General features: G+C 56.1%; 2 protein-coding genes across 5 annotated transcripts in view; one reads left to right on the plus strand and one right to left on the minus strand.

The window, feature by feature from the left end:
* IGHMBP2 (immunoglobulin mu DNA binding protein 2) overlaps positions 1 to 5,055 on the minus strand; it is a 33,872-nt gene extending 28,817 nt beyond the window's left edge. For all 4 annotated transcript variants that reach the window (XM_062000021.1, XM_062000022.1, XM_062000019.1 and 1 more), the window contains exons 1-4: positions 4,960 to 5,055; positions 2,006 to 2,175; positions 766 to 958; positions 77 to 174 (exon numbers count right to left, since the gene is read on the minus strand). In XM_062000021.1, coding sequence (XP_061856005.1) covers positions 77 to 174; positions 766 to 958; positions 2,006 to 2,175; positions 4,960 to 5,033 — 535 coding nt within the window. In that variant the 5' untranslated portion in view covers positions 5,034 to 5,055. The remainder of the gene's footprint in view (positions 1 to 76; positions 175 to 765; positions 959 to 2,005; positions 2,176 to 4,959) is intronic.
* Positions 5,056 to 5,078: 23 nt separating this feature from the next.
* On the plus strand, positions 5,079 to 18,579 carry MRPL21 (mitochondrial ribosomal protein L21). The gene is made up of 7 exons (XM_062000023.1): positions 5,079 to 5,132; positions 6,650 to 6,710; positions 8,587 to 8,672; positions 11,352 to 11,515; positions 13,000 to 13,052; positions 17,691 to 17,794; positions 18,450 to 18,579. The coding sequence occupies exons 1-7, from the start codon at positions 5,090 to 5,092 to the stop codon at positions 18,512 to 18,514; spliced, it is 576 nt and encodes a 191-aa protein (XP_061856007.1). The 5' UTR covers positions 5,079 to 5,089; the 3' UTR covers positions 18,515 to 18,579.

Below are 18,579 nucleotides of genomic sequence, written 5' to 3' on the forward strand. Positions count from 1 at the left end.
ACAAAATGTCTCCAGAAAGATCAACCCAGCACCTGCCATCAGTCTGGTATAAAGTCTTGTGAAGAAGCATCCTTACTTGTGTCACTGGATGGGCTGAGGTCAGAAGAGAAGAAGAGGACGTCGATCAGATCAGAGGCTGGACCACCACGATACTGCCTTAGTGCATGTAAAGCTCTGTCAGAGAGGAAAATAGCCAGGTTACATGCACAGTCTCTTTAGAGATCCCTGCACACCTTAGGGCCCAGACACAGAAGGCTGGAGGCACAGATTCAGCTCTTCCAAAGCTGTAAATCATTACTCCACAGCAGTCTAACCCTTTGTAATTGCTGCATCCTCCAACCCTCACACACACAGCCCTCGCTTCCACTTTCTACCATCACTCCAGACTGATACACTGAGACCCTGTGCTGAGCCTTTTCAGCACATTAACTCAGCAAAGAGCTCTTCACTGTTTGTGATGAGGGGCAGGAGAGGAAGAGAGAACAGTAGGACCATGCCAGCCAGGTAGATAAATTTAGTGTGGTGTCATGATGTAGTGTAACTTATCCAGTGGAGTTATCTCAGTATGGGTTCCCTCAGCAGGCAGCAGGAAAAGAAAGGCACATCCAAAAGGTGGACACCTCCCCCAAGTGGAGCTGTTACAAGGTAAGAGGAAATAAGGCAGGAAAGAAACCAAGAGCAGTGGAGACTTGTCTCAGGAGAAACTTGGCCATTTGCGGTTGGCTTTTGCCCTCCTGAGCAGAGCTGCAGCCCTGTGGCACTCACTTTTTCATCCTGTTGTAGGTGACATCGTTGGCCAGCTTCAGGAGGCGGTACGAGCTCTCCGAGTCCACGCTCAGTGAGTCACCTCGAGAGTCCTCAAAGGCCACAGTCACGGCTCTGGGGGTGACACGGGTCACAACGCCAGTGCAGAGCGGATCAGCCTGGCCAGATGAGTCGTACAGGCCCACAACATCCCCTGCAAGGGCAAGTTTGAAGAGAGGGGGTGAGTGAAGCAGGGCAAATGTTCTCAAAAGAGGCAACAAAGCACAGTGCAGTGCAGGCAGCAGGACCAGATACACCAAGCACAGCTCCAGCACTGTGTTTCCTGCCAAGATCTGCCTTTGTGTCAAGCCCAAAATGAAGGAGAAGAGGCTTCTCTTAGCTGGCAGAAAGCATTCAGCAAAAGGGAGCAAAAGGACAACTGGGAATGAGAAGACACCAGACAGTCACTAACCAGCTGCCTTCAGACCTCTGCATGCCACAGGTTTTGGGGTGGAGACCAGCAGTGCTCCCCATAGCCAGAGCTGATCAGAAAGCCAACGTGCTTTCACACCCACCTGGGGAGATCCTGACCTCTCTGAGCTCTCAGACAGACCATTTCACATCCATTTCATTCCTTTAACAATAGCCAAGGAGCCTGCAGGACAATGTGTGCCTCACAGATAACTGCCACACGCCAGTCACTAGAACTAAGGGAGACCAGAGGTTTTCAAGGTCTTGCTACTGCTTTTCACAGGCACTGTGGGGTGATGACTGGGATGACACAGTGTAATGGTGGGATGGAGAGTCAGAGCAGGGTGTTTGAGTTTATAGCTCAGCTGGGGCTCACACTCATTGAGGATTAAATTTCAGGTTTGCAAACTGTGGGAAGCTTTCCTCTGTAGGTCCATCAGCTCTCACACTAGAATGCTGCCTCTCTTTGAAGAGCACTAGCAGATGCACTCAGGCCTGAGACCCCAGTCTGCATTGAGACAGTTTAACTTCAGAAGTCAGCACGAAATCTTTGATGATACTGAGACCAAGGCTTTGCTTTATGGATTCAGAAGGTGGCCAGCTCTTACTGGCACCGTCTCCTGGCGCAACAGGCTAAAAGAGGCTGTTTTTGTCTCGATTCATCCTGCACCTTTCCTTTCTGGGCATCAGTTGCTCACTCTTTCCCAACACCACATTAGAAAGATGCCAGGAAGAACACTCTGCCCACCTTCCCCCTCACGTGCTGTGCACTGACAGGAGCAACACTTACCAGGCCCAAAACTGTTATAGGGCAGCTCAGCAGCTGGGTCGTATTTCCTGGGCTGGAAGGTGATGAGCAGCTGCCCATAGAGGCCGGTTCTCTGGCTGGCAGCTTGGAGCTTCAGCAGACAGACGCCTCTGCGCTGCAGCTCCTTCAGGGAGACACCCTCCTGCCATGCCCTGCAAACCACACACAGGCATCAGCACGGGCTGGGGGGCAGAAAGCTTCAGGAGACGAAACAGGGCTGTACAGGGGTCAGAAGTGGGGGTGTCTGCACTGCTGACACAGCCCCATGCAACTCAGGGGCATCTGGTGATACCCTGCTCCCCCTGGCACCCTGAATCCACATGAGTGGATTCAGTTCAAGCCCTGGTGCAGGAGGGCTGAGCTGGGTGGGGGCTGCAGGGTCCCAACACCCCCCACGCCCCCCGTGGGTTAGGGGAAGGAGAAGGGGAGCCCCAGGGTTGGCTCCTATAGCAAGCCCTTCAGGGTGAGTCCAAGAGCGATTGCTACAGGGCTGAGCTGATGCTGCAGAGGTGAGTGTGGCAGGGTCTGCCATGGGTGACAGCAGGCCCTGGGAGGTGGGTTTGCAGCTGGGATGTGCTGGTTACAGGGGACAGCAGCGTTTCAGATGGGTGACCATGGTCCTACAGGAGCGAGTCAGAGGGACTCCCCAGAGCTGTGTCCCTCAGCCCAGAGCTGTGTCCCTCAGCCCAGAGCTGTGTCCCTCGGCCCAGAGCTGTGTCCCTCAGCCCAGACCTGTGTCTGTCAGCCCAGAGCTGTGTCTCTCAGCCCAGAGCTGTGTCCCTCAGCCCAGAGCTGTGTCCCTCGGCCCAGAGCTGTGTCCCTCAGCCCAGAGCTGTGTCTGTCAGCCCAGAGCTGTGTCTCTCAGCCCAGACCTGTGTCCCTCGGCCCAGAGCTGTGTCCCTCAGCCCAGAGCTGTGTCCCTCGGCCCAGAGCTGTGTCCCTCAGCCCAGAGCTGTGTCCCTCGGCCCAGAGCTGTGTCCCTTAGCCTAGAGCTGAGTCTCTCAGCCCAGAGCTGTGTCTCTTAGCCTAGAGCTGTGTCCCTCGGCCCAGAGCTGAGTCTCTCAGCCCAGAGCTGTGTCTCTTAGCCTAGAGCTGTGTCTGTCAGCCCAGAGCTGTGTCCCTCAGCCCAGAGCTGTGTCCCTCGGCCCAGAGCTGTGTCTGTCAGCCCAGAGCTGTGTCCCTCAGCCCAGAGCTGTGTCCCTCGGCCCAGAGCTGTGTCCCTTAGCCCAGAGCTGTGTCTCTCAGCCCAGACCTGTGTCCCTCGGCCCAGAGCTGTGTCCCTCAGCCCAGAGCTGTGTCTCTTAGCCTAGAGCTGTGTCCCTCGGCCCAGAGCTGAGTCTCTCAGCCCAGAGCTGTGTCTGTCAGCCCAGAGCTGTGTCCCTCGGCCCAGAGCTGTGTCTGTCAGCCCAGAGCTTTGTCCCTTGGCCCAGAGCTGTGTCTGTCAGCCCAGAGCTGTGTCTCTCGGCCCAGAGCTGTGTCCCTCGGCCCAGAGCTGTGTCCCTTAGCCCAGAGCTGAGTCTCTCAGCCCAGAGCTGTGTCTCTTAGCCTAGAGCTGTGTCCCTCGGCCCAGAGCTGAGTCTCTCAGCCCAGAGCTGTGTCTCTTAGCCTAGAGCTGTGTCTGTCAGCCCAGAGCTGTGTCCCTCAGCCCAGAGCTGTGTCCCTCGGCCCAGAGCTGTGTCTGTCAGCCCAGAGCTGTGTCCCTCAGCCCAGAGCTGTGTCCCTCGGCCCAGAGCTGTGTCCCTTAGCCCAGAGCTGTGTCTCTCAGCCCAGACCTGTGTCCCTCGGCCCAGAGCTGTGTCCCTCAGCCCAGAGCTGTGTCTCTTAGCCTAGAGCTGTGTCCCTCGGCCCAGAGCTGAGTCTCTCAGCCCAGAGCTGTGTCTGTCAGCCCAGAGCTGTGTCCCTCGGCCCAGAGCTGTGTCTGTCAGCCCAGAGCTTTGTCCCTTGGCCCAGAGCTGTGTCTGTCAGCCCAGAGCTGTGTCTCTCGGCCCAGAGCTGTGTCCCTCGGCCCAGAGCTGTGTCTCTCGGCCCAGAGCTGTGTCCCTCGGCCCAGAGCTGTGTCTGTCAGCCCAGAGCTGTGTCCCTTGGCCCAGAACTGTGTCTGTCAGCCCAGAGCTGTGTCTCTCGGCCCAGAGCTGTGTCCCTCGGCCCAGAGCTGTGTCTCTCGGCCCAGAGCTGTGTCCCTCGGCCCAGAGCTGTGTCCCTCAGCCCAGAGCTGTGTCTCTCAGCCCAGAGCTGTGTCCCTCAGCCCAGAGCTGTGTCTGTCAGCCCAGAGCTGTGTCCCTCGGCCCAGAGCTGTGTCTGTCAGCCCAGAGCTGTGTCTCTCAGCCCAGACCTGTGTCCCTCGGCCTAGAGCTGTGTCCCTCAGCCCAGAGCTGTGTCTGTCAGCCCAGAGCTGTGTCCCTCGGCCCAGAGCTGTGTCTGTCAGCCCAGAGCTGTGTCTGTCAGCCCAGAGCTGTGTCCCTCGGCCCAGAGCTGTGTCCCTCGGCCCAGACCTGTGTCCCTCGGCCCAGAGCTGTGTCCCTCGGCCCAGAGCTGTGTCCCTCGGCCCAGAGCTGTGTCTGTCAGCCCAGAGCTGTGTCTCTCGGCCCAGACCTGTGTCCCTCAGCCCAGAGCTGTGTCTGTCAGCCCAGAGCTGTGTCTCTCGGCCCAGACCTGTGTCCCTCGGCCTAGAGCTGTGTCCCTCAGCCCAGAGCTGTGTCTGTCAGCCCAGAGCTGTGTCCCTCGGCCCAGAGCTGTGTCTGTCAGCCCAGAGCTGTGTCTGTCAGCCCAGAGCTGTGCCCCTCGGCCCAGAGCTGTGTCCCTCAGCGCTTCCCACAGCCGGCCGCGGCCCCTACACGCCCTCAGCGTGGCTCCCGCCCGCCCCGCGGGCCCGGCGCTCCGGCAGCGTGCTGTGCAGGGCCAGCAGCCGCCGTCCCCCTCGGCCGGCCGGGCCGTACCTGCTCTCGGCGAGCTCGGCGTCCCGCTCCTCCCGCAGCAGCTGCAGCAGCCGCTCGGCCGCGGCCGCCGCCATGGCCCCGCGCCTCAGGCGGCCGCGCGCTTCCGCTTCCAGGGCGGCGCGTCACGGCCATGGCGGCGGCGATGGCGGCCGGGGCCCGGCGGCGGGCGGCGGGTGAGGCGGGGCGGCCGGGCCGGGGCGGGACGGGGCGGGCAGGGTGTCCACCGCCGGCCGTCTGAATCCTCACCGCCACGGTCGGTGCTGTCCGGGACCCTCTGACGGCCGGGTGCTGCCGGCGCCTCACGGACACGGGGCTGGGAGGGACCCCGAAAGCTCCCCGGCCCACCCCCGCTGCCAGAGCAGGAGCAGCTGGAGCAGGGCGCACAGGAGCTCGTCCAGGGGGGTTGGAATGTCCCCAGGGAAGGAGCCTCCGCAGCCCGTCTGGGCAGCCCCTGCCAGGGCTCCCTCAGCTCAACAGGGAAGGAGTTTGGCCTTGTGTCTCTTTGGAGCCTCCTGTTCCAGCCTGTGCCCGTTGCCCCTTGTCCTGTCACTGCCCATCCCTGAGCACAGCCTGGCTCCAGCCTCCTCACACCCACCCTTGATGGATCTGTAACCATTCCTGAGCTCACCCCTCAGTCTCTTCTCCAAGCTGCAGAGCCCCAGCTCCCTCAGCCTCTCCTCACAAGGCAGATGCTCCACTCCATCACCGCTGTGTCCCTGCACTGAGCTCTCTCCAGCAGCTCCCTGTCCTTCTGCAGCTGAGGGCCCAGAACTTGACACACTATCCCAGATGTGGGCTCACCAGGGCAGAGCAGAGGGGCAGCAGAACCTCTCTGACCTCCTGCCCACAGCCCTTCTAACCCACCCCAGGCTGCCATTGGCCTCTTGCCCACGAGGGCACGTTGCTGGCTCGTGCTCATCCTGCTGCCCACCAGCACCCCCAGCTCCCTGCCCCTCTCCTACTCCCTAAGAGTTCATTCCCCAGCCTGTGCTGGCACATGGGCTTGTTCTGTCCCAGATGCAACACTCTACACTTGCCCTTGTTGAATTTCATTAGGATTCTCCCTGCCCAACCCTCTTTGTAGACCCCTCCAGTGCTTTATTGTAACATCACTGTAGAAGCTGGTACCTGCAAGAAGCCTGTAAGGCTTTGCTGTGGGGTTTAGAGGGCAGGCAGCCTTTATGGCAGCTGGCTGCAGGGGCTGGTTCCTCCTGATGCTGTCCTGTGGTGCATCACTCAGCCTCTGTTGCCTCGTTACGTCCATCCATTAGTGCATTGCAAAACTGCCTCCTCCCCTGGATAAAGGCCTCTGCTGGTCCCTTGGAGGTCAGCTGTGACTCACTTGCTTGGCCATTCCTGCTTTGGTCACTCGGCAGAACCAGGGTGCTCAGTGCTTGGCACCCACACTGCCCTTCAGCACAGGCCCTTCTGACCTTATTTGTGACCAGCTACACGACAAGGGGTCTGTTCCTCATGCAGCCCTGCAGCTGATGGCTCCTTTCTCTCACCCTGTGCCTCACTTTGCTCCCCCCTCTATCTTTTCCTGGCATGATAAAGCTGAACAAAGCTTTTAGGGGCAGAAGAATGGTGCCAGGAAGCTGCCCAGCCCCGAGACCCTTCAGCTCACCAGGCACTGGCAGCCCAGCAGCTGCTGATCACCTTTAACTCCTTGTCCCTCTCTCCCTTTCAGCCTTCTTGCTCTCGACTGTGGCTCGGCACCAGAGTTCCCAGAGCACATCACTGCAGCAAGGGTAATGCCACATGGCTTTCTACTTTCCTTTTTGCCCCCTAAAATGTTGCTCTTCCTGGGGGGTGGGGAGGGCAGCTTGGTTTCCCTTGAGAAAGGAGGCTCATCTGACCCCTGTGTCAGTCTGTCGCTTCCCAGCAAGCTTTGGACTCCCTTCAGTCACCTTTGCTTGAGGGATGCTTCTGGCCTCTTGTGAAATGAAGCATCTAAATCTAGACACAGATGATTAGATCCGCTGCTGAGAAAAGCGGACACAGGGTGGGCTCAGCCCATAACAGGCAGCAGAGAAACCACTCCTGTCAGGCCACTGCAAGCTCCTCAGCTGCAGAAACTCCTCAGCTGCCAGCACTCATCTTCTTAGGGATGGGTAGTGTGCTCCTCAGGCAAGGTTCATCTCCTGCCTGGAGCCTCCTGTATCTGATAAGCACTGAGCTTGCTCTGCAGAGATGGGCCTGAGAGCCCACTCGCTGCCGGACACTGTGCTGGGAGAGCCCAGGAGCCGCTGGTCTGAGCACTTGGATTGCTGCTTGTTGGTCTCTGCTTTGTTCCCGCTGTCACTCGCGCGAGGCAGAGCCGCAGCTCTGCTGCTACTTGTTTTAACCAGAAGGGGCCACTGCAGAAACAGGGAACTCCAGCGAGCAGAGGTTTGCTCTGAGCCGTGCGGGGAGGGGAGGCTGAGGAGGGTGGCTTCTTCCCGCTGCTCCTCAGGCTTGTGGGAACACGGGATCTCTGCCCCAGAGACCTGCAAAGCCTTGATGCTTGTGGTTACACACTTGCCTTCAAGTGCCTTGAGCTTCTGTTGGGGTAAAGCCCTTTGAGGGGTGTTGCTGGGTGTTGCAGAGTGAACCCGACCAGCGTTTCATGTTGTTTTTCCTGACTGTCTTGTGCAGGGTGTGAACCCTGTGTTGTCCACAGGCAGTGTGGATCTCAGCAGGGAGGAAAGGCAGAGCTTCCCACTCCTGATGGAGGCAGTATTTATTGAGCAGCACCTCGGGAGCCGATGTCTTTGTGGTCACCTCATGGAGGCCCAGGGTTGATCTCCCTCCTCTCCTGGTCCCTGCTGAGTGTGGTGCTGTGGACTGTAGACAGAACTGGCAGTGGCACAGAAGAGGCTTTTGGGCTCAGTGTTGCTGCTATTCAGTGCTGAATTGCACTGGGGGTGGGAGAAGCCATTATCATTGCCATTCAGGGAGTGCAGCTGGCAGGGACAAAAGAAGAGGAGCCTCATAACTTTCTTGTAAGGAACCCAGCTGTGGTCTTAAGGCCCTCTCTAAACTGTCTGTTTAACAGGGAAGAGCTTCAAAAAACAGATGAAAAAGAGGGATGTGTGTGAGAGAAAAAAGGGGTGTGTGGTTCTCAAGGCTGGTGCAAGGAGGCTGGTCAGCCCTCCTTCCCCAGCAAAGGCTCCCTTGGCTGCCCCAGGCAGCTTCAGGGCTTTGTACCTGGTGCTGAAGTGGGCTGAGGAGCTTGAACGTGTTCAGCCTCCTGGCTGGGGTGGAGGAAGCTTGTGCACAGATCTGGAAAAGCTTAAACAAGAGCCTTTGGTCTGGAGCTGGGGTTTCAGCAAGGCTTACAGTAGGTCTGTTTCCACTGGGGCTGGTGACAGAGCTCCAGCCTGTAAAGGCAATGTGAAGCCTCTGAGCTCGGTCTCCACTGGCACCATCCAGCTGCAGGGCTCAGCATCGGGAGCAAGTGGTAACTCGGCCTGGGGGAACGTCCAGCCAGCTTTCAGCCTCCTGCACAGCCTGTGCTGCCCCAGGGGAAGACTGCTTTCTGCTCCACCTCTGTCTTTCTTTTACCTTTTTGTTCCTCTTGTTGACGTTTCTCATCTCCTGACAACATCTGCTTGCTACAAGTGACTTTTACCTCGTTGTTCACAGGCTTGTTGCCAAAACCTCTCTCTCTTCACCCCCATGGCCTGAAGTGAAGCTTCCAGATCCAGCAGAAGAAGCAAAGCATCATGCAGGTAAAGGTCTCAAGTCTCCAAGCGAAGGCCAACACTCCAGTATTGCCATTGCTGGCCTAATTGGGCATAAATAAGTGTTGTCTTCAAATGACTGGAGCTAGATTTTGTTCTTTGCATTCTTGGCTCATTGCTGGCACGTGTTAGTGTCACTGGACTTGTGCTTCAGCTGCTGGTATTGGAGATCTGGGTGGAATATGAGGCCTCCTTAGTTAATGACAGCTTGTAACCCTCCCAGAGGAGCCTTACCTGGTGTGATGTGTTGCTTTCTGAAGCACAAAACGAGCCTCTTGGACAGGAGCAAACAATTGTTTTTCTGTGAATGGATAAATCAGAGAGCTAAAGCCAGCAGCAGCAGGTGGCTGGTGGGCACAGGAGGGAGCTGGTGGATTTGAGTGCACGAAGCAGAGCACTGGAGCCAGCACAAGCAGTTGGCTGGTGGGCACATGGCAGAGCTGCAGAGATGTGACATAAGGCAAGGAGCAGCTGGGGGGTGACACGGTGTCAGTGACTGCATTCTTGTTCCTGCACAGAATGGCCAGGGAGTGCCTCTGCCTCTTTGGCAGCCATCCTGATGGCTTAGCCTTCCTAGAACACGTCTGTTTTCTGCTTGTTACCAGACAGAGGTTCTCCCAGCAGGTGGGGACGTGCAAATCAGCTCCAGAGAAGGCACATGTGTTCTGCCCTCGTGCTGCCATCCAGGCTGTGCTGGGAGTGGGAGTGGCAGCACACGGACAGGAGGTTGTGCAGAGCCAGGCAGTGACGAGCCCCAGCGGGTGTGTTTCTCTCCCGGCTGCTGTGGTGGCAATTGGCCCTTGTGTGCTGCCTGCAGGCAGTGAGCTCCTCTGTGTGGGAACAAGCAGTCTGTCTCCTTGCCTTGGCTCTGGGGCATCCAGGGAAGGCACACCTGACTTCTCTGCTTTAGGTGGCGGAGACCTGAGCAGTAAAGGAGTTTGTTTACAAGGAGAGAGGGAGAGCAGAGTTGTGTCCACTTTTGCTGCAGATAGTCTCCTGTCCTCTGGCTGGAGTGCCTTATAACTCTGTGAGGGATGGGCTTTGAGGAGAGCCTTCTGTGCCAGGTCTCTTCTCTGGCTGTTTTCCATCTTGCTTTTTATCTCCTTTGTGCTCCTGGGATTGCTCCAGTGACAGATGAGCCTTCTGTCCCCGAGCAGGATTTAACCCAGCGCTGAACCATCAAGTGCTCGGCGTGATTTGCCTCAGCCCTGTGGGGAACAGGGTCCCATGTTCCCTGGCTGGTTCCTGTGGGATCCTCAGGCCATGTAACCCCCTCCTGTGCAGGAGCTTGCATCATTATCTCCTGGCTGTGCTCATCCAAAGCAAAGAGCAGCGACAGCGTTTGAGCTTCTCTTTTCCTCCTGGCTCTGGAAACAGCCCTGGAGCTTTTAGGCAGGGTCACTGCACATGGTGCTGAGACACAAGCCGTGCTGGCAACCAAATGCTGAGGTCACTTGATGTTTCCTGTCACTTGAAGTGTTTGGAAGAGTTATTGACAACTTCAGAGCCCGAGGACAGGGAAGAAAATGCACCTCTTTTGGCTCTGAGCAGAGGAGAAAGCCCAGTGGGTAGGAGGCTGCCATTTGGCACGGGGGATCCCTGTGAGAGCAGGACTCCACGTGGCTTTTGCTAAGGGAAAGTTGTAGGCCAGCACTTTGAAACGTTGGGTTTGCAACGTTGACCACAGGACTCCTGATAGACCCAGGTCAGCAGCTGAAAGGGGTGAGTTGTGCCTGGATTGTGCTGTTGAGGCCATAACAAGGAGGGATTTGTGTCTTTCTTTTTTTCCTCTGGGCTTTTTGCAGCAGCCCACTATGAACTGAAGGAAACAGCACACAGTGGATTGTTCTTCTGGGGCAGCAACTCCAGCAGCACAGGAGCTGAACTCACGGTGGGAGCTGCAGAAACTGCTACCTTGCAAAGGATCTGGGCTCTTGCCTCTGCCTTCAACACTTTGCATCCTCCCAAGCTGAAACTTGGACGCTCTCAGAGTGTTCCTGTAAGGGCTGCGTTTGCTTTCACTGGTTTGCCTTGACTGGCTGCTAAGTCCTTGCCTTGTTTTGTTTGTGTTCCAAGCAAACATAATTCAGCCACTGTTGAGGACAATGAAGAAAAACCCAGTTTTCCAGTTATAGCAAAGTTGCTCTTTCTCTGACCAGCTGGAGAGGGTGGGAAGCTGCTGCAGGGCAGAGAGTGGCACTCGTGCTGGAGCCCTTTTTTCCTGTGTGCTCTGCCAAACTCTTCCTGGTGTTCCTGTGCACCTTGCACGGTGTTCAGAGCCCTGGGCCTCCTGTGTGTGACTTGGAAATCTGCAGCTCCTCTCCAAAGGTAGGATGTGTGGACAAGCACCCTTTTCTGCAAAGCTTTCTGTCTTGAGTACAGTGCAGTTTAGGATGCTTAAGAAAGAGGCACCAGGTTAGCTGCACAGTATATACACACACACACTAGATGTTTGCTTCTGCAGGAGCTTGCCAGCAACTCAAATACAAAGAGGTTATTAAAGGGAGACTCACACTTTGTAGGAAACAACATTGCTCTTGGTTCTTGCTTAGAGATTCCCAGAAGGGAAGAGTTTTGGTGGGAGAGCAGCGTGGCTGGAGTTTTGAGCCGCTCTTGACACCTTGTTGGGTCTCCCCACACTGATCCTTCCCCTGTGTTTGCCCACAGAAGTGGTGCAGAGGGTGAACGAGATGATTGCCACGGGGCAGTATGGGAGGCTCTTTGCTGTGGTCCACTTTGCCAGCAAGCAGTGGAAGATCACCCCTGAGGACTTGATTATGATGGACAACGCGCTGGAGGCTGAGTGTGGAGACAGGATCCGGCTGGAGAAGGTGAGGTGTGACGTGATGCTGTGTGTGAGGGGCCACAGCAAACTGCCTGTGGTCATTCCAGGAGGCAAAACTCACCATCAGTTGTTACAAACACATCCTGGAGAGCTCTGGTCAGTTCTGCCCTTCTTACTCCAGCTGTTTGCTTTGCCTGAGTTTTGTACCAGTTGCTACTCTCTGTAGGTGATGGTGTTCCTGTGATTTGTGCTGTGCTGCTGGCTTGGAAGGAGACGTGCCAGACTCTGTTAGGAGACAGATTTTTGTTGTGCTAACCTCATCCAAGGGAAAAAGAAGGGAAATGACAGTTGTTGTTTGCAGAGATGGCAGCTAAAGGCTGTGTTTGCCTTCAGGCTCCAACACCCAAAATGCTTGCAGTGCTCCCGAGGGACTGTCACTGCTCAGTCCTGGGTGTGATGGCTGCAGGGAGAGAGGTGCTGCATGTGGGGGAGAATTGCCAAGAGGCAACTCCATATCTGTATCCCTAGCCTTCAGGAACTAGCAGAGACTTGTAGAGGCTCATTAATCCAAGTCTTAAATGAAAGATGAAGAAGTGGCGTTCTTCTGTTGGAGCCAAACAGGCAGCTGAGGAGGGCTGGGTAGTTTTTCTACTCATCCTTTGCTTTCAAGTCCAGTTCTGAGGCAGCTTTGTAGGCATGCCTGCAGCCCTGGCCTGCATCCTTGTGCACAACAGAGAGAGCAGGGCTCGTCATGGAGCAGCCAGCTGGGAGAGCAGGGCTCGTCATGCAGCAGCTAGCTGGGAGTGCAGAGCTCTAGATGGGAGCGAAGGAGGTGAAAAACTTGCCTTTGGGGATTTTGCTGGCAAGTATCTGTCTAAAACAGAAGTCAGAGCATCTCCTGGCCATTTCTCTGTTGCTTTTAACTGCTGCCACACAACTACAGTGGGGAAGGAGGCAGTCTGTAAGAAATGCTGCCCCTTCTCACGATGGCCTCTCTGTTCTCCTGCCTGGTCCTGGAGACAGGCAGGTGGTGGGGATGCCCTGAAACAAAAGGGCTCGTCCCTGGGCTGGTGAGTGTCCCAGAGATGTTCATTTCTGTGCTGCCCATTGTGAGGCCTCCTCAGGGAGCAGGGTAAGGAAAGTGTTTCTCTGCTGGGATGAGTAACAATTGCTATAAAAATGCAGTTATTTTAGGAGCTGCCATTCATCCAGGTCCCACACAAGGCAGACCATTCTTCTTCCCTGTGTTGCTTTTTGTGTCTTTTACAACCGTTGGTGAGCCAGAACAGAAAGGTTCAGTGTGTTCTGATCAACATGAAAGTGGCTTCTAAAGTATGTTTCAGTAGGAGAAGCTCTTCTGTTTAACAACAGAGCCAGTTTCCTGCCTGTGAGCTGCCCTTCCCTGTCAGCTTTGCAATGTGCAAAGGCCTGTTTGACTCCTTTATGGTGGCTGTTGAATTTGAAGGATGTAGTTTGCACTTCTCTGGGACAATCACCCATCATCTTTGATGCCTGGTTTATTTTGCATAGGTGTTGCTGGTCGGTGCTGACGACTTCACTCTTCTTGGAAGGCCACTGCTGGGGTAAGTTGTCTCGGGCAAGAACCATCTTCCAGACAATTCTTGTACTTAATTGTAGCCTCAGGGCTCCTGCTGTCCTTGAAACTGAAGAGAACCCTGGATTTATCAGCAGGAGTTTTTTCCCCAGCCCCTGATTCTTCTGAAATAATCACCAATAAAAGAGGCTGAGCAGCCCCTGCTGCCTCTAACCATCACCCATTTCTGAGCTGACAGCATGACACTCGCCTCTGTTGGGTTGGGTCTTTTCCTCATGGTGTGAGCCTTGAACAAACCAGCAGGACATCTGGCTCTTCACTGTCTTTGCTCCCTAATTCTGGTAACCAGAAATCCATTCCCATCCCTTCATTTGGCTTGTTTTTTAAACCATTTCCTTTTGCCTTGGCCCTAACCCAACAGACCTTCATTTTAGAGCTCCAGCAGTCCCAGAACTGGGGGGAAGGAGTGTGCACCCCCCTTGGCACTGTCCCCACCCCAGTGCTGTAGGACTTGCTATGCAGGCTGGCAGAAGAGCTGTTTCTTCAGCCTCTTCTGTACCAAAAGGAGGTGGTGTGTGGAGCAGGGGTCACTGGCTCAGCTCTTAGCAAAGTCAGGAATAGTTGTTTTCCCCAGGACAAGAGATCTTAGTGGTAAAGCACGAGTCAAGGTGAGTTGCAGGTGGCTCAGGGTATCTGGAAGCTCTGGCTGTGGTCTGGTTGCAGGCTGAAGCACACCTTTAGGACAGCTTGAGCTGCAGCAGCTCTGGCAGAGGGTGCTCAGCTAAGGAGCAACTTGGACGTCTGAGAGTTATTTCTCGGTGGCTTGTAGCCTCAGAAACACCCCACGTGGCTTCAGGTTCTGAAATGCTCTCTGGGGTGCCAGGGGGCTGCTGGTATTTCAGGGAGAAATACCCTGAAGGAGAGTCTCATCACTGGGACTGGGAATGTCATCCTGCAGAAGGTCAGGTAAGAGCCTGAGCTGTGCAGCAGGGAGATGCTGTGTCAGGCAGCTCAGGAGCACCATCCCTCGCCTAAGCAGCAGCCCTGGGCTGGTTCCTTGCAGCTCTCAGTTTGTGTGCTGGGCTTGGCACGTGGCCTGAGAGAGACCCTGGAGCTCAGGGACAGGAAGAGAACCAGCTGTGTGGTTGCTACAGGTGCTCCAAGTGTGTGGAAAGCGTTGGCAGTTGCTTGCAGCAGACCAAACCACACATCTGGCAGCGTGAGCTCGAGCTCCAGTGGCTTTGCAGAGGAGGGTCAGGGAGAGGAGGAGGAAGAGGCTGAGCAGGCAGCGGGGAGGTGCCGTCCTCCCTCCAAGCCTTAGGGGAGACTCCCAAGTCATTCAGTCACAAAATCATCAGATCGTTTAGGTTAAAAAAGACCTTTAAGATGACCCAAGTCCAACTGTCACCCCAGCACTGCCACAGCCACCCCTACACCGTGTCCCACAGCCCCCTGTCAGCCCCCTGTAGAGGCTGAGGGGAGGAGAGCGGCGCCCAGCGTGTCACCAGCAACGTGGACTGCAGCTCCCTCACAGAGCTCCAGGCTGGGCCTAAGCCACAGACATTTTGGAGAGGAGATAAGAGTTTGGATGCAATCAAAAGGCAGTTTTGTGCTTGTGTTGTTTTTAAAGTAAGCCCAGGAGCGCGTGCTTGCAGCAGCGTGTGCGGCAGGCCGTTGCTACAGCTGCACTCGCTGCTCAGGCTGGGAGGCAGGCAGCAGCTTGTCCTGCTTTGGACAGATGCTCCTGTTTTAATTTTCTGCAGCAGTCAGATACCTCCCAAGATGACAGTCCTCTCAAACCTTAGCAAACAAGAGTGCAGCAGAACATCTCTGTGCAGCAGAGGCTATTCTGGGAACTCGTGGCTGGCTTCTCTGGAATCCGCTGGGTTTTGTGTTTGTTCAAGGAGCTGGCTGGCTGGCACGGGGCTGTGAGCAGCCTGCAGTTGGGCTTTGGTTAGCTGTGTAATGCAGAAATGGTTGTGCACTGGTAAAGCAGCAGTTAGACAGGGGCACAGCCGTGGGCAGCTTTGCATTTCAGGCCGTCATTCCAGTGCCCTCAGCTGCATCACACCTGAGCAGACGCTGCCTGTGGGAGAGACTTCAGCCTGTTTCTAGACAAAGTACAGCTGATGGGGTTGTTTTCCTGCAGGTGAACATCACTCTTTCTCCTGCTGCCTGCCCATTTCTGCAGTGGCTTTGGTGGGAATGAGAGAGGGCTTTGGACTTGCTCTGTTCCCAGCCAGCCAGGCTGGGGGGCCGATTACTTTCTGCAGCGAGCGAGCTTGTCAGTTGAAGTTATTACCTCTAAGAGTTATGATCCTGTGGGGCTGTAGGCTGCCTGGATCTTTTTTCAGTGCTTAATGACAACAGCTTTGAGCCCAGCTGAGATGGATGAGACCTCAGTGTGAATTCCTCCTGCAACAGCCTGGCCCGTGTGCTTTGTCACGAGAGCAGCGGCCGTCCACGGCGGCCTCTGGGAGATGTGTGACCCCCCCTTCTTCTTTTTATGGACATTCCAGTCATACCTAAAACATTGAAGACAGATTTTGGGTTTGTTTGTTTGTTTCCTTGGGCTCTGTTTTGCTGAGAACTTTTCTGCTCATACAGCCTTTGCCAGCAAGTTGGTTTCTGCTGCGCTTCGGCCTTTCAACCAGCAGGTCCTGCTGCTCTGCCCAACAGAGGAGGACTCACAGGGGCCCCTTGGCCTTGAGCTGGGACTTGCAGGGTGAAGCCACGCTCAGAGACTCAGCTGCCTAGACAATACCCTTAAAGATTTGCTTGAAAGCACGTCAACACCTGTGAGCACTGTGGGGGTACCTATAGGTGTGTGTCTCCTGGGGCTGGATGCTGCCCGAGGCAGCCAGCGTGCCCCAGGGGTGAGGGCTGTGTGAGGGATGGCTTGGGTGTGCTGCTGCAGGGCCTGGCTCTCCCCAGAGCAGCACAGAGATTGTGCTGGCTGGGTCACTTTATCTGCCCTGGCTGCTTTCCAGTTGTCCCACGTGATCGTGGTCTCTACGTTTCTTACATGCCTTTAGAGTCCAGGCCTGTGAGAAGTCAGTGGGAGTTGAGCTTTCCCTTTGCCTTCAGTGGGCTGGAATTAGACCCAGAAAGTAGAGCTCCCTGATCAGAGTGGTAGAACGTGGGCAGCCCCTGGAGCACGGTTGGGTTTTGGTCTCTCTGAGCCTTGCACAGCTTGCTGTGTGGTTCATGCTGCTGGGTCCCATCCCTGGGCTGGATGCAGGTAACAGGCTTTAGCTGAGGTGTCAGGGTCACCCAGTGCTCTCTGAGAATTGAGCTTATCTTACGTCTTTATCCTGGACTTGTCCCTAAATGCAGATAGATCACTTTTCTCCTCTGGCTGCCTTTCCCTCCTCCCTCGAGCTTCACTCTCAGACACATATTACCCCCCAGAGGCTCGGTGTTAAGAGAGATGGTAAATGTCTGAAAGCCTTTGGCCTCTTGGTGACCTCGTTGGCACAGGGAGGCTGGATGGGCTTCCCCCCCTGCCCCCGACAGAGCAGACACAGTCGTTTGTCAGCAAAATGGTCTTTAAATGTCTTCCGGCAGCAAAGTGAGCATGCTAATGAGGTTTTAATGGCATGCTGCAGAGATGCTGCCTGGAAGAGCGTCTCTTCCTCCTCCACCGGCCCTGCTGATTGAAACCACGCTCTGCAAAGCTGCTGCCCCTTGTCTTCCCAGAGAGGAGGGGCAGGACAGGTAGCTGCTCCCCCAGCACTGCTGCAGGCAGCCTGCTCTGCAGAGGGCAGCTGGGAAGCCCAGCGCTCTGTTTGCTGGCTTCAGCAGGGCTTCCCCTGGGAGCTCTCTGCAGAGTGGGCCCGAGGTGTTGGTGTGTGCTGGGGAGGTGGTGCGAGGGGACAAACTGTTTTACTCACCTGTGAAGGAAGTGTGGGCTGTATTCTTCCCTCCACCCCCGGGGAGGAAGGGTGGCTGAGAATTTCTGTGTGTAGAGATGGGATGTGGAAACGGTTTGAGCCTTGGAGTGGTCTCTGAACCTCCCCCAGCTGCAGGGCAGGGAGCAGTGGGTGAAATCCTCGGTGAGCCCTCATCTTCTCTTCCAGTTTGGGGTAAACAAGCAGGACAGGCCAAGACTGAGGCATGTGGGAGGAGAAGTGACTTGTTAGTTGTGCCTCCTGCTAGAAGCACTGGGCCAAGGCTCTTTTCACTGAGCCTTTGCCAGGACACGTTCAGGTGAGCGAGGTGAGGAGACTTTCTTCCAGCTCTCTGTGATGCCTTATAGAAGGAGGGGGCACTTCTGTGTTGACCAGTGTAGCACAGGAGAAGGGGCCAGGGGTGGGTTTAGCCTGTGCCACGAGGAAGGTGTGACAGATAAGATCGTGTGAAGGTGCCAGGGGAATTTATCTTCCTGCAATCCAACAGGTTCCTGCAGGTTTGTCTTGGCAGTGCCTCCTCAGCTCTCTCTGATCTTCCCCCTCCCGTGACAGGAGGCACTGCCCTGCAAACTCCCATCACTTGGCTGATCCAGGTACAGCACCTGGAGGCACTGGGCTGTGCACCACAAAGCCACCAGCCTGAGGGATTTGCCTCCTTCCAGGTGACCCCGTGGCTCTGGATGTGCCACGTGCGTGGTGCTTTTCCCCCATACCTAAGTCACTTAGAAGGGATCCCTCTCACCTTTGTTCCTAAGGAAGGACCTGGTCCGTGTGGAGGCCACTGTGATTGAGAAGACAGAGTCCTGGCCCAAAATCAACATGCGCTTCTGGAAGAGGCACAACTACCAAAGGAAGAAAAGTAAGAGAGGGGACAGCAGAGCTTCCTCCCCTCGGGGTGTGTGGCTGGGCCTGGGAGGGAGGCTGCTGTGACACAAGGGAAGGAGGTGCACTGCCTGTGTTCCCAGGACCCCTCACAGCACAGCACCCTTCCCCAGCCGTGCCCACGGCGACTTTGGTCCCTTGGCCCGGCTTTGCACGAGGCCCTGCTGGCAAAAAGTACCCCGAGCAGAAAGGCCAGCTCGTTGTCCCTGCAAAGCCTGACGTGTTGGCTGTGTGCTCACTGAGACTGGCCAGTCCTGGCCGTGTCCTGTGGCAGGCTTTCTCGTCTAGGCTGACCTGCTTCTGCAGGGGGTTGGACTGGATGGCCTCTAAAAGTCCCTTCCAACCCCACCATTCTGTGACTCTGTGATGCCAACTGCCTGCCCCTTCTCAGCTGTGGCTGGGAGGAAAATTGGGGTTGTTTTGTTATGGAATGGATGCCAAAACCTTGCCCAGCCCCACAGGAGCCCTGCCCAGCCCCCTCCGTGGTGCCATCCCACGGCACACGGCCGTCCTGCCAGCAGCCCCCTCCCCGAGGAGCCGTGCCTCAGGCTGCTGCAGGAGCCTTCTCCAGGGCACACACCACTCCTGTGCTGGCACCTGATTTCCTCTCCTCTCTTTTCCTTCTGTTTCAGTCATCGTTCACCCACAGACTGTCCTTCGGATCAACACCATAGACATTTTCCCCTGCTTGTCCTGATGGGCTGCCTGGGCACGGGGTGGCCTCAGGCAGCCCTGCAAATAAACCTGCCTTGTCACTGGAAA

The sequence above is a fragment of the Colius striatus genome, chromosome 7 (assembly GCF_028858725.1).
Source record: "Colius striatus isolate bColStr4 chromosome 7, bColStr4.1.hap1, whole genome shotgun sequence".
In the NCBI taxonomy this organism is placed as follows: domain Eukaryota; kingdom Metazoa; phylum Chordata; class Aves; order Coliiformes; family Coliidae; genus Colius; species Colius striatus.

Excerpts from the sequence above, each read along its gene's own strand:
- MRPL21 (XM_062000023.1), top strand. The coding sequence starts at position 5,090 with ATGGCGGCGGCGATGGCGGCCGGGGCCCGGCGGCGGGCGGCGG. Across the intron at positions 5,133-6,649 it reads GGCCCGGCGGCGGGCGGCGG|CCTTCTTGCTCTCGACTGTG; the intron begins GTGAGGCGGGGC and ends TCTCCCTTTCAG. Across the intron at positions 13,053-17,690 it reads CTTGGAAGGCCACTGCTGGG|GAAGGACCTGGTCCGTGTGG; the intron begins GTAAGTTGTCTC and ends TTTGTTCCTAAG.